This window comes from Trichosurus vulpecula, chromosome 8, assembly GCF_011100635.1.
Source record: "Trichosurus vulpecula isolate mTriVul1 chromosome 8, mTriVul1.pri, whole genome shotgun sequence".
Lineage (NCBI taxonomy): Eukaryota > Metazoa > Chordata > Mammalia > Diprotodontia > Phalangeridae > Trichosurus > Trichosurus vulpecula.
Window position 1 is genome coordinate 31246164 of NC_050580.1, and position 14738 is coordinate 31260901.

The window sequence follows — 14738 nt, forward strand, 5'->3', positions numbered from 1 at the left end:
AGGTTCTAGAGGACCTTAAATACCAAGTTGAAGAGTTTGTATTTTAGTCTGTGGGAAACAGAGAACCACTGAAGGGTTTTGATAACGGGAGTGGCACAGTCTCAGTGTCTTGGTGTCTTAAGATTAGTTTGGCAATTCTGCGGGAAGTGGATGGGTGAGGGGAGTTACTAGAGGGGAGCTACTAGAAACAGAGATACAAATTAGGGCATCACTGCAATGGCCCAGAAAAGAGGTGATAAAGGTCTGAAGTAGGGTGATGACTGTGTACATGGAAAAGAAAGGGACAGATGCAAGAGATTTTGTCAAAGGAGAGAGAACAAAACTTGGCAATTGAATGGATTGGTGTGCAGGGGCAGGGGAGAAGGGGATGTGGAAGGAAAAACTGAGATCTGAAGCGACTGAAGGATGGTGGTGTGTGTGATACGAATTTACGAATCAAAGAATTAAAACAGAGGCATCTCAAGGTGAAAGTAGAAAGGAAAATTTATTACGATCCCGCAGGAAAGGGCAACTCCAGGCACCTCTCAGCGTCAGAGCGCACTGGACACAGAGAATTGGGATGTTTATATAGGTCCCTAACTGCAATTCCCCCTCCCAACCTCCTTCCTCTCAGCTTGAAGATGTAAGCTTTGAGGGTACAATCTGGAAGCAATAAATCTATCCCAGGGACAATGGCAAAGAACAAAGTTTTAATTATTTTTGACAAGCAAGTGATGGACATAACCTTCCCACCATTCTTATCCCATTCTCCCATCAATCTGAAGTTAGTTGTTGGTTACCTCATCTTCACATCCGTGGCTGTGACGGATATCCCCAGTACCCTTACATTTTGTCTCCCATCATTCATACCTAACTGGTCTTGCACATCTACATTGCACCTGGCTTTCCGGCTTTCAGGCCTCTTGCCTTTAGGTAAATGCACAGGATGTGAGCAGCCTGTGTCCTATTTTTATTCTCGGGGGTCCTATGGTCACTAACATCTTCTCACAGTCACTAACTTGTACAAGCAGAAAAACTTAAGTAGAAAGCTGGTTTAGATTTCATGAGAGGCCTTACTATCTTACTTATTCCTATTTATTTAATTTGTCCTTTTTATGAGAGGTCTTCACTCATTCCACACAGTGGTGGCTTGGACAGAAAAAGGGTAGTGAGAAGGAAGAAAGACACTGAGGAAAGGTTATACAGGTTTCCTTGAAAAATACAACCCCAGAGGTAAACTTTGTTCAAGATCCTTTGTTTATTGATATCAAATAGGTATAAAATAAGTATGCTTGCCGAAGGTATTTGTCACTTTCCTAGAGGATGTGATGGAAAGAGAGATTGTTTATAAATGCTGAGGTGTTCTAGATGTTCCAGCGTGCAAGTGACATTGTAGGAATTGCATCAAAGTGCAGAGTCCTCCAGGGCCTCCTCAGGGAGACCTGTGACTCTCTGTAGCCCTCTGCTGCCTCCATGGAGGAGTATCAGCCTGCTCCTTTGTAAATAAACATGAATAAAAGGTACATATAATTTTAAAGCATCAAATAATTATTTCATTGTGTTCAAATGTAACCTGTTGTGACATCCTTGAAAGAATCTTTGAGAGAATTTATCTTCAGTGAGTAATGGGCAAATGTGGTAAGACTATACTGTTTTAAATATTTCACAGGGTCCAGAAGCCAAATGAGGTGTCATCACCTGCTTCTAATTCTGCAGTCACCCCGCAGGAAGGAGCAGAAGCGCAGCCTGGTGCGGTCCGGCCTCATGTATCTACCATCCAGCAGGTATTCGAATCCAGGCAGAACAGGCAAATGAATCCATTCCCAATACTTTGTTGTCTCACTCTATAGTTGTGCATATATGATGTCACACTGGACTTGGGGATGGGCATCACCCCATGAGACTTGATTTTCCTTTTGCTGGAGCCTAAAATGGTTCTATCTAAGAGAGCATAGCTATGGTGGTAGTCTTCACAGAAAACCAATTTCTTCCAGCAGGTCCTGGTGGCTTTAATGTTATGTTTTCTTCTGTGATAGATGTTCATTTCTATTCATTGTTGGTCCTAAGGGATGAAATTTTTTTCTAGTCCATTAGAATATTTCTGCAGCAAGTAGGGAAAATGTAGATAATAATAATTAAATAATTTATGTCAAATTAACAAAATTAATTAATGGATATTAACAAAATATGAGAAATTTCTCACCAAATTTATAAAAAACTAAGACAGTTTTTCACTTGATCAGTTAAAAACCTATGGCTTTTCATCCATTAATGATAATTGGGCAGCTTTCTGGAAAGAAAAGGATTGACTTTAAGTCCAAAGTAGTCTCTATGCTACCCAGCTTTAGGGTTGCCCCATACATTCCCCTTGGGAAGAGCAGTTCCCTGCATGAAGTGGTTTAAGAGGTCAGATGTGTATGGAAGGATCGCATTATCTCAGTGGCTGTACTATTGGTCACTGTCCTTTTTCTTTTAATTTTCAGTGTCAGAGCCCCACAAACTATTTACAAGGACTGGATGGAAAACCTATAATAGCAGCTCCTGTGTTCACAAAGGTAATTGAAAGTTAATCTCCCTCTGACATGACTTTAAAGAAACCACAATAACTATACCAACACAGAAAATAAAAGTTTGGGGGTTTTTTAATGTTACCTCAGAATATGAATTCACCAGGAAAAACTGCTGGTTGTAGAAATAGTTATAATCCCAAGTTTCTAATAATGGCTTCCATGTCAGCAAGGAAGTCCTTACACACTCACAATATTCTTTTTAGTTTTAAATTGTTGCCAGGAGTTTTCAACACACCTTTATTGGCTCCAGTTTCAATTTCAAGTGAATATTCATCCCTGCTGAGAGCAGGTACCCTTGGATCTTATTAATCTGCTCTCATCTGTATTTTGGTTTTCACCCTTAGTATTTCTGCAGTTTGAAGTTGGTAGTCGGGTCCCAAGGTCATACCTAGAAAGGCAAAATGAAAGTCCAAGTACGTCACACTGTGCACTTGTCTCCATAGCTGAGCTGAGCTTGCTAAGGCTCATCATCCCCGGGTTTAGACACAGGGTTTAGAGTCAAGAGACCTGAGTTTGAATTCTGCCTCAGAAACTTACTAGCTGTGAGACCAGAGGCAAGTCACCTAACTTGTCAGGTTCTTCACCTGTAAACAATAAATCATTATTCTTGCCAGGATTGTGAGCAAATCATTACAAACTATAGAGCTGTTACAAAATGAACCATCATCATTGTCACCATCATCATCATCATCATCTACAGTTTGGGCAGGTAGTGATCTGGGTCAGGGGAAGAGACACCCGTACAGGTGAAATCACAGTTCCTCGAAGTACAGTATTTGGGGCTAGCTCTCAAGTAGAGAGCTAGCTTTGATCCCTTGTCTTCTAGCAACTTGCCTTAGGACTTGAGGGATCAAGACCCCTGTATACATGCTTCAGTTTTTAGGTGATTTTCCTCCAGGAAAAATCATAAGCAAGGCTTTCAGGACTCTGATTTTAAAAGTAGCTCCCAGCAGAACCAAACTGTGGCCTCTTCCTCTGCGGCAAGCTTTCAGCTCCATAAATGGAGCACACACTCCTCGTGCGTGCACAGGGTGCTAGTAAGCACTGGCCCCATGCCCCAGGGACTCAGCCGCAGCAGCACACTTGCGTTAGTCTCTGTCAGGGAGGGCATTGCTGAGGTCAGTCACTGCCAGTGTCATTAGCCACACATTTCTCTGAGTCAATCACTGATGACAGTGCTCATGTGTCTGTGAGCCTTGGGAACAAACCTTTTATGCACTTTCATTTAGGCTATTCCTGTTCTGTTTCCTCACCTCTGGGCCCCAACCGAACACCTCTCCCTCACTACCTGTCCCGTCCTACAATAATGGGGCCTTTTTTATTGATACCAAGAAATCATCATTTGTATTTTTGTAGCATCTGTGTTGGTCTGTGGAGCACAATTCTGTTTTTAAGCACTGTGTTATTCATCCTTAGACTTTCTTTGGGGTTAATAGGCACTCATATTATCATCATTTTAGAATTAGGGGAAAAAGAAGATACGCATGGAGATAATGAGCTACCTAAAGCTCCCCAACAAATGGGTGGTAGAGTTAGTGACTGGCTCATGGAGTTACTTCATCTTAGTTCAGGCCTGGACCAACAGGAACCATCTTTTACAAGATTTTTATGTGACTTTGGATAGGGAGAGGACTCATTAATAAGGTATTTTCCTACAAGTCCAAACAGTACAGTATGGTGTATTTTTGTAGGGAAAAAAAGGGCACTACCACTTGATGAGTGTGAGAGGCTGCTGACCCCCTCCCCACTCCCACGCCCACAGCAGCTGCTGCTCCGGTCCTGCTCCAAGCCTTCAGAAGCCCTGGCTCCAGCAGTTTCAGCAGTAATTTGAAGAGGGTAGTGGTAGAACAGGTGGGGGAAGGGAGAGGTAGAGGAGCAGGTCTGTTATATAACAGCAGAAACAGGAAAACCCGGAACAACGGTGGACAAACTCGGACCACTCTTTTTTCCAGATTATTTTCTAACCCAACATATGCACCAACCTGTGGCAGAATTGGAACGAGTGGATTCCTAGCTTCATGTTGCCCCCTGCCTTCCTTGCAGGGATGTCACAAATATGACAGAGACACGAACAAAATGTTTTAAGTTGTATAGAAGAAGGGCTGTAGCTGAACCTAAGACATTAGTAGAGCAGGAAAAGGCATTGGTTTTGCTCTTTCTACCGTTCCTCCCGTTTCATAGATGAGAAAACCAAAGCTCAGAGAAATTACATGAAGAGGAAGCGAAATTCTATAAAGAGCTCAGTAAGACCCTCCAAATTAAATCAACATATTTTAATAATCAGTGATTTCAATGAGAACATGGAAATGGGGGTGGATGAGAGGTAATTGAAATGTTAGAAAATATGGTCCAGGATTGAGGTAACATGCTACAGTGAAATGAACACTGTTTATGAAACCAGAGTACCTAGATTCAGATCCTGACACTACCACTTACTACTTGGGTGACCTTTCGCAAATCTCTTAATTTCTTCATCTGTAAAATGAAGGAGTTGTATTAGGTGATAGCAAGGTCCTTTTCCCCTCTAAATCGATGATCTTCTGATCTCAAGAGACGAAATAGGTCAAAGAAGCCTACTGACTATATGTCAAATATATTTTTCCTCATGAAGTATGTATTAGACGTAGTGAGCACAAGAACATCACAAAAATGAAGTTGATTATATCAACATTACCATTTTCTAAATAAATTTAACTGTTAAAATCACTTGTCACCAGGAGATCAAAATTTTGGGAATTGCCTTAAGCTAAGAAGCAGGATCTTCTTGCCAAGAAAAGAGATATGGCAGCCAAGAAAAATCCTGATCTGGAATATAAACTCATTTATAAAATTCTGAGAAGTAGATGCAGAAGTATGAGCAAGGCAAGCTCATAAAACAGCAAGAAATAGAAGGGAAAAGAGGGCTATAGAAAAATTTGGTAAAAGACCCAGATTACCCCATTTATGCCACATTATCACAAGGGCATATAAGGATAAAACTGCAAAGCGAACAAACAACCAAAAAAATTGGAAAAGATCTGTCAAAATTACTTAAACCAATGATTTGCCACATCAGTAACAGTAACACTACCACATTTGGACTCTAATATCACAGTCCCTGATGTACTTCAAGAGAAAGTAGAATTTTCATGTATAAAAGGCAACAAAATTGGAGAGAACACTGGATTACCCTAAGCATACCCAGAGGAGAGAGTCTGGGTTGGGAAGATTAAATTTCAAGAACATTGAGGGAGAGATTGATTTTCAGGATATCTTAAAAAAAAAAAAGTTATGATCTGACAAAATACTTGAGTGTGACTTCTTTCCCATCTCTACATGATTTTCATGACAATAATCTGTGTAAATGTCAAAAGCTTCCTTGATGTAGGAGACAAGGGCAATTTCACAACTGACACTCTACAACAGACCACATATTTACAATTGTATGGCTGCCTAAAAGGTGCAGAAAATACAAGATCCCACCATTGTTGACTATAAAAATATTTTTGATTAAGTAGAGCAAAATGCTGCCTTCAAGCCTCTCCTTCAACAAGATGCCTCCTTATATTTGGCAACGTGGTATAATGAATAGAGTTCTGGCTTTGGAGTCAGAGGTCTTGGGTTCAAATCTTGGTTCTTCTGCTTATCTACCTACATGACCCTGTTCATCAGGTCACCACTCTGGGCCTCAGTTTCCTCATCTGCAAAAAGAAAGGGTTGGGCTAGGTTACCTCTAAGTCCCCTTCTAGCTCTAAATTTATCATCTTAGAATATGTTAAAATCATACAAGATTTCTTCAGAGTTACAACAACAAAGATTATTTTCTCTTATGACCCTTTAAAGCACATAACAGAGAAAAGTATGCTGCCTCCAGGGGTTTGCCACTGTCTTTGAGGCTAGTTAGCAGAGTTCAAATGGAAGAGAAATTCCCTAAAGAAGATGAGTTCCTCCAGATGCTCTTGTTTACAGGTGACCTTGTACAGGTAACATCTATCCTCAGAATGCTACAAAACCTACTAAATAAGATATATAATCACCCCCAAAAGGTTCATTCTGTCTTTTCCCACAGAAAACAAACAAACAAGTGGATGAAGAATGTCTATTGTTAAGATGCATAATTGAATAGATGGCCCAAATAGCTGGTACCAGAGTACAGATACCTTGTATATACACTGTATGTGGGCAGTGAATTAGGCACGGAATTGAACTCACCAGCTCCATGGTGTAGCAGCAAGCACCCTAGCATACCCAGGATGGCCTGCTAGCCCAGGTCCTTAGATTCTGCTTTTAAAGGAAAGCAATTTTAAAGGGGTCAACAATCTTCTTTAATTACATTCACTAGTTCAGGGGAAAAGTCAGCCCCCTAAATATCAGAGAAAATACAAGCAATTAGCATAAAGACCAAGAGACAGGGAGGGCTCTTACTGCCTGAACCAAAGCAATATTGCTATACACTTTACATGTACCACCGGATCAAGAGAGCCTTTATATCTGAGCAGTCGGGGGGTCTGAACATACGGCTACTCAGTCTCAATCAGGGAATCATAAGGCCCTCCTCATAAGCGAACCCCCAAAGCAAAATGCCAACTTAGAGGGTATATACACTTCTCAGAGCCAGAAGGCATCACAGCCCTTGTGACTCAGTGTCTAATCAACTTAGTACCAAAAGGTGTGGAAGCCTTCCTACAAATAAGCTTCCCCTAAGCAATCTTCCCTTAATGGGTTCCACCTGAGGCCAATTAATGATGGGGAAGATCTTCATATCCCATTCACATTACACATGGGTTCAGTAATCATCTCTGTTCACTAGCCCCTCTCTCTCTGGAATTCTAGTCCCACATGACCAAATGCTTCCTATGCACAGCTATACGTTGGAAGTAGCAATATGGGACAGTGGATAGAGTACTGGGCTTGGAGTTGAGAAGACTTGAGTTCAAGTCCAGCCTCAGATGCTTATTTTCCATCACTTAAACTCTGCCTGCCTCAGTTTCCTTATCTGTAAAATGGGAATAACTAAAAGCACCTACCTTGCAAACCTCAAAGTACTCTACAAATGCTAGCTGAACCTAGCTAGAGCTAGACCTCTACCTAGAGGTCTCATTGCTACCTCAAACTCATCATGCCCAAAATGGAATTAATTATCTCTAGACCCCCCCAAAAGCTCCTCCATCTCTAAATTTGTGTATCTCTTTGGAGGGTACCATCATTCCAGAAACCCAGGTTTGGAATTTCAGAGTCATCCTCAACTCTTCTCTCTTCATCCTCTATATCTACTCAGTAGCCAAGTCTTTTCTCTTTTTGACCTCCAATACATCTCTTGCCTCCACCACCTTTCTACTCAGATAACCCTTACTGGGGTCCAGGCCCTCATCACCCTTTACCTGAATTATTGCAATCATCCTCTCACCTATCTCCTTGCTTCCAGGCATTTCCCTTTCTAATCCCCCCTTCACAGAGTTTACAAAAAACAAATCTTCCTAGAGAGCTGATCTGGCTGGGTCTCTCCCTGGCTCAAGAATCTTCAGTGGGTTACTTTTGAGGTGATGATAAGCCATTAACTCCTCATTTGGCATTTAAAGTCCTCCCTCCAGAGCCTAGTCTAGTGATCTAACAATATTTTAAGGCTCTGACCACCCTTATTTTATTATCAGAAATATTTATTAGAACATTTAGATATATTCCCACAAAGTCCTTACAATGCTTCCATTTATACAACAGCACCTTACATGAGCTCATTGATTTAAAGTGAATTTTATGTTATGTCTCCCAACAGCCTTACTACTGTCTTCATTTTAAAATTGATGAAACAAAAATCATTTTCTAGAACTGTGCAATATTATAGCAACAATTATGGTTCATGTGTATATAGTACTTTATGATTACAAAGTACTAATACATGTTCAAATATCACAGCAAATCTATGAGCAATGTAGGCCAAATAATACTACCCCACTAGACAGATGAGGAAAAACACCAATGACGAAGGCTGAAAGACCCAATCATTTGTTTCATCCACAAAGCTATACCTCTGATTGGAAAGCAGAATATTTTACGTAACATTACATTCTCTATACAAACTACACTTGTCAATCCTCATTATGATGTTTTGTAGTTCTGAGAAACTAAATCCCATGTGTGACCTTGAGAACAGAGGTACTTATTATGAATCAGATAAACTGCAAAGTGTTCTACATGATATGATATCATCACTTTTTTTTAAAAAAAGCATATTATCAGCTAGGGGAAAAGAAAATATAGTAACCCAAATGACTGTCTTTAAAACACTCTCAAGAGACTTTTCAGGATTAAGCCTGAAAGTCTTCACATATGTGAAGAATTAGAAAAAGATCCAACATTGGGAGAAATAGTATCTTCTAGAAGCTAGCACTAGATTGAAGAAAATCCAATTCTTCACTTTTATAATATGCTTTCCCACTGCAGATGCTGCAAGATTTGTCAGCCTCTGAGGGTCAACTAGTCGTTTTTGAATGCAGAGTTAAAGGAGCACCATCCCCCAAAGTTGAGTGGTACAGAGAAGGGACATTGATTGAAGATTCTCCAGATTTTCGAATTTTACAGAAAAGTAAGTTGATTTTATTTAGTGCATTTCATTTGTTGGATTTTAGACTCTTGAATTCACCCCAATTTGGTACATGCATTTGGACCTTTGTTTTCTTCATATCAATTAACAATACTTTACAAAATTTTTACAACTCAGTTGCCATTAATTGTTCTTCCAAGGTCATCTTCATCATCATCATCTCCATATTTCTATTCTAAGCAGGGTCTTAGATACATCAATAAGGCACCAGTGAGACACAGCTAGCACAGTAGATATCTCCAATTTAAGGGTCTTGTTCAGCCTATAAGACAGGATTTATTCTTGGTAGAATATTCAGCTATGTTCCATCATTTATTTACTTGCTCTTACTACAGCCATTCTGAAATGCTCTTCTGCCCTTCCTGTCAAAATCAGCATTTATTTCATTTTACTTAGCATTGATTTACAGAGCTTATTAAATCAGTTCTAAAAATAAGTCGTATAACGTTCCCTAGGAAGTCTTAGAAGAAAATATAATATGCATAAATTAATTTTTTTTATTCTTTTCTTTCTTAGAACCACGGTCTATGGCTGAACCAGGTAAGAGCTCATTTGAAACCTAACCTTTCTCAGTCTCAGTTTCCTCTGCTCTATAAAATAAAGATAATAGCACCTACCTCTTGGTGTTGTTGTGAAGATCAAATGAGACAATATATGTATTTTTAAAACCTTAAAATACTATGTAAATGTTAGGTATTACTATTATTTCAGTTATCCATACTGTGGTTTTCCTGCCACCACACTGTATTTCTTTTTGAATCTAGGTTCAGCTTATCCACTTATTGCTAATAACTATTGTTAGATGTGGTCCCTGAGCTCAAGTTTCTTATAATATAGTAATACGGTGCCACTTCATGGCATTTTTATATTAAGAGCTGGTCTTACAAGGAGGACACTGGCTACACTAAATGATTTCAGGGGCCCTCTTAGAGTCTCCCATATTCAACTGCCTTATTATAGAAATTTCATAATTAAAGACTCTTTTCCCCCTTAAAATGTAAATACCCCAAAGGAAAATGATCCATTGTCTTAATGGCCATTAATACCTTAATGTGAGATGATATGTTACATTCTTTCCTGCAGACCCATTTTGTTGGGGGAAAGGAAAGATAAGATAAATAAAATGTAGAGGGACCAAAGGGTACCTAGGCAGTACAGTGGATAGAATGCTGGGCCTGGAGTCAAGAAGACTTGAGTTCAAATGGAGCCTCAGACATGTACTAGCTGTGTGATCCTGGCTAAACCACTTAACCCCATCTGCCTCAGTTTCCTCATCTGTAAAATATGCTGGAGAAGAAAATGGCAAACCACTCTATTACCTTTGCCAAGAAAATCCCAAATGGAGTCACAAAGAGTCAGACATGACTGATGAACAACAACAAAAGAGGAGACAATATGGAGAAGCAATAAGACTATAGAAATGAGAAATTAGACCTGTGAAAATCAAACTTTACCTACTACACAGTTTTGCCTTAGAAATGGATGGTCTTATTCATATAATGTTGTTATTGCTAATTACTGAAGAGTCAAATCACCACTGTGCTATTTTTTTTTAGATACATCTGTTTTTTGTTGTCAGGTCAACTGGGTAATGATGTCAGAGAACTAGGGGTTTGCCCTGTGCTTTTACCACCACACACCTCCTGGCCATCAGATATTAAGAAATGTCTGGTTCTAACTTCTACAGCCTATAGTAACATGGCCATAGTTGGTAATTGGTGCTGAAGCAGCCTGGTGTAGTGGAAGAATTTGAAATCAGAGGACAATAGTTCAGCTTTGCTATGTGCTATCTGTGTAACCAGGGCAGGTGATTTTAACCATATGATTCCTTATTTTCAAAATGAAGGGTTTGGACCGGATGGTTTCAAAGGGGCCTTCTAGCTCTAAATCTAGCGTTCTACTTTGTACAGTTTAGTCATTTTCATCCTCTGTGTCAAATAGAATTCTCTCAATTCAGCAACACATAAAGAATTATCTCAGCATTCCAGTAATCACTTTACTATTCTTTTCATCTAAAACATTCAAAGTACTCTACTAGGCATAAAATCGAATTCTAAGAGGCTAACAAATGTTTATTTTCCCACTTTCGAATTGTGTCCTTCGGAGGAAAAAATTGCCTGAAGAGTTATCTAGGACACCAGGGTGCAGATGAGATGCCTCAGATTAGAAACTATTCCATTCGCTTCTTTTAGGGGAATCCAATCATCACATTTTACTCACAACTGTGCTCACATTTTCAGCTCTTGTGTGTTTGTGAGATCTTAAGCTGGTTATTGGTTAGTCATGTTATTCATGATTCAGACTCATCTCACAGAATCCTAGGAATAGAAAATGAGAAATCATCTAGGCCAGTCTCCTGCCAATACACAGGCAGTACTTTTGGACTGAATTGGCTAAATTGTGCGGCCAACCAGGCAATTTGGTCCAACAACTGATTTGACAGATTTTCTTCTCATCAGATTGGCCAGTTGTTTGGCTAGATGGACTAATTCAATAAGTTGTCTTGGCATTAAATAGGCATAGCATCAGATCAGTCATTTCTGTTGTCCCTGAAAGTATGAATACTTCCAACATTGTCCTTTATCAAGAAGCACTCTCCTTTTCTGGTTTCTAGAGGAGATTTGTACACTGGTCATTGCAGAAGTGTTCTCAGAAGATTCTGGGAATTTCACTTGTACGGCAAGCAACAAGTATGGCACGGTGTCGAGCATCGCCCAGCTGACTGTGAGAGGTATGGACTGATCCTAATGGCCTTTTCACTTTAAAATGTCAGGGCAGGTTAGGCAGTGACATGAAGTATCAATGTGGAGATGAATGTGAGCCTCTCATATGCAGCTGTCCTTGGTATCTTTCATAAGTCATTGAATCATTGAGGAAGACATTCTTTGGACACATTCCAGTTATTGATATCCTCCCTCCTCCTTCCTGAGGACAGAATCCCATTCCAAATGTACCAGTTGTGCTCTCTTCTATTACGCACAAAAGGAGACCATCATCTTTCTAGTCTTACGTAAGCTAGTCCTAAAATACTTCCCCAAATAGCACCTTTTTTTTTGTTGCCACAGCATCATTACATTGTGTGCTTAGATTAAATTTCTAATCCTTTAAAGCCCCAGGGTTTCCTACATTCTTCTTTTCTGACAAGTGCTCTCCCATTCACATGTCTACCTGGTAATATTTGAGACATACTGATCTCTGGAATAAAAGAACTTGGGTTCAATTCAGCTTTGTCAGCTGTTATTGGTCAGGTCATTCAATCCCTCTGAGACCTAAGTCCACATGTGTAAAATAGGGATGCTAGGACACCACCCAACTCAAAGAATTATTGTGAAAATCAGAAAGAAATGTACATGTGAAGTGCCTTACTTCAAGCAATTTTTTAAAAGTGCTATGCAAATATAAGCTTTTCTTATTCTTCACTCTGTTGTCACTCATCTACCAAAGTATGAGTATGTTATCATGCCTGTCTAGCCCCACCCGGGTCCACAAATCCTTAAGCCCAAGTCCCACATTTTTTGTTCTTTAAAAAAAAATGCATTGATTCCTTTCTATGTTTGTTCTTTCAGGAACTGAGGACCATAGCAATAATGTGGCTCCCCTCAGAGCCAATTCCATGGGCAACTCAACTGTTGTCGAAAACCAATCATCCCCACCTAACCCAGAACCCCGTTGCATGGAACAATCCCCCAAACCCAAACTTGAAGGGGTTCTGGTGAATCACAATGAGCCTAGATCCAGTTCTAGGATCGGTCTTCGAGTACATTTCAATTTACCTGAAGATGACAAAGCAAGTGAAGCATCTACTGAAGATGGAGTAGCAATTGCTGACCTTTTACAGGATCGGTTCAATGGGCAGATAGCAAGGATACCTGAACCTTCTTCACCTGTCAAAGAGCCCCCTCCTGTACTAGCTAAACCAAAACTGTGAGTAAAGAGCAAAATGGCAAGGTGTTTCCTCTCTCGTGCTTCCTTAAAATTCTAGGGACGGAAAAGGGCTATACAGGTCATCTAGCCTGTTTCTTTGCCTCCAACAAATGTTGTGATCAAATTCTGAGGTCAGAGTTACAAATGAAACAAAAATAGCTTTACTGTTGAAGGCCCCCAGGGCAGAAATTTCTATCACTTTGCTACAAAATACATTCTAAGTGTTTAACAACCTCTTTTATTCAGGAGCTCCTCCTCCTGTCTCCGTTCTCTTGTTCAAGTTTAAGCTTTCAAGAATATATAGAACAGCTGCCTAGTTTTTTCTTAATGTTTCCTTTCTCTCAATGGACATACTATGGTAACATTAAGCTCCCTGTATAGGTAACAGTATTAAAGGTTTAGAAGACTCATGTTATAAAAGCAGGCCAGGATTTTAAATCTAAGATATTTCATAGGAATGTATGACAAGAAAGGACACCAAAAGTGCCCTGAGGGGATAGAATTGTTCATGGGGATGTTCTGTATTTCTGTTTTTGTTCTTATCTATTCCTATACCTAGTTATCACTGGGACAGAAGATACGAGATGGGAATGCTGGGAGAGAGAGCTAGCACTTCTTCTCAAAGTTCTAGATTTTAGATTGTTGACAAAGCCCCAAGGGCAGCAGATTTTCTTCAGGTCCGCTCTATTTCCCCTTTTTGACATCTTCCTTCCTTTTAGCACTCTATACTTCCCATGTTCCTGTTGGTAGCATCCATCTAGGAAGTGTTCTACGTGTGAGATATTACTCATTTCGTCCCACAAAATTTAATTGCCCAGTGTCTCATTCCCTCCAAATTTTGCCTGCAGAGGACTGCCCAACTTGAAAAATTGATTTTATCCACAGCATGAATGGAGAATAACTGATATACATGCATACATATATCAGCTATTTTCCATTCATGCTGTGGATATAATAAATTTTTCAAGACATCTATACATATGTGTGTGTATCCCTCCCAAATATTTGGATTTCAACAGTGCCTTCAATGCCATAACCAAAATGATTTATTAATAGGAAATTTTAAAGTGTCATGGGAAAGATACTAAGGGGCAGGAAAACTTTTGCCAGCAACCCTCAAACATACCATACAAATGGTGGCTATTTGCTTACAAATAAAGAAAAGAAAGGGAAGGGAATAAGCATTTATTATGTGCCTCCTGTGTTCCTATTATGCACCTCCTATGTGCCAGGCACTCTACTAAGTGTTTTACAAAAATTATCTCATTTGATCCTCACAACAACCTTGGGGGGCAGGTGCTGCTATCATTCCTATTTTACAGATGGGGAAACTGAGGCAAACAGGTTAAGTGACTTGCCCAGGGTCATACAGTTAATAGTTGTCCAAGGCTGGAATTGAAGTCAGGTCTTCCTAACTCCAGGTCCAGCACTCTGTCCGCTGCACCACCTAGTTGCCCGAAATCTGGGTCTGATAGTATATTTATGAAATTTGGGTCTTGTTCCTCCTCTTAATCTTGAGGAAGGGGTAGAGAATAAAAAATAGTAATAGTAACAATGTATTTTCCATATACAAATATGATGTCCATTCTCAGTTTTCAGTGGTACTGATGTTTTCACTGAACTTTTTCTTTACTTCTTATTCCGCCTTTCTTAGAACCAAAAGATCCCATTTGTAAGACCCTCTA

At 39.8% G+C, this 14738-nt stretch overlaps 1 protein-coding gene across 2 annotated transcripts in view; it reads left to right on the forward strand.

Moving 5' to 3' along the window:
* The window catches only part of MYPN (myopalladin), a 137361-nt gene that overhangs the window by 78988 nt on the left and 43635 nt on the right, over positions 1-14738 (forward strand). For both annotated transcript variants that reach the window (XM_036736136.1, XM_036736137.1), the window contains exons 6-11: positions 1649-1763; positions 2463-2534; positions 8970-9111; positions 9646-9669; positions 11744-11860; positions 12696-13053. In XM_036736136.1, the coding sequence (XP_036592031.1) occupies positions 1649-1763; positions 2463-2534; positions 8970-9111; positions 9646-9669; positions 11744-11860; positions 12696-13053 (828 nt within the window). The remainder of the gene's footprint in view (positions 1-1648; positions 1764-2462; positions 2535-8969; positions 9112-9645; positions 9670-11743; positions 11861-12695; positions 13054-14738) is intronic.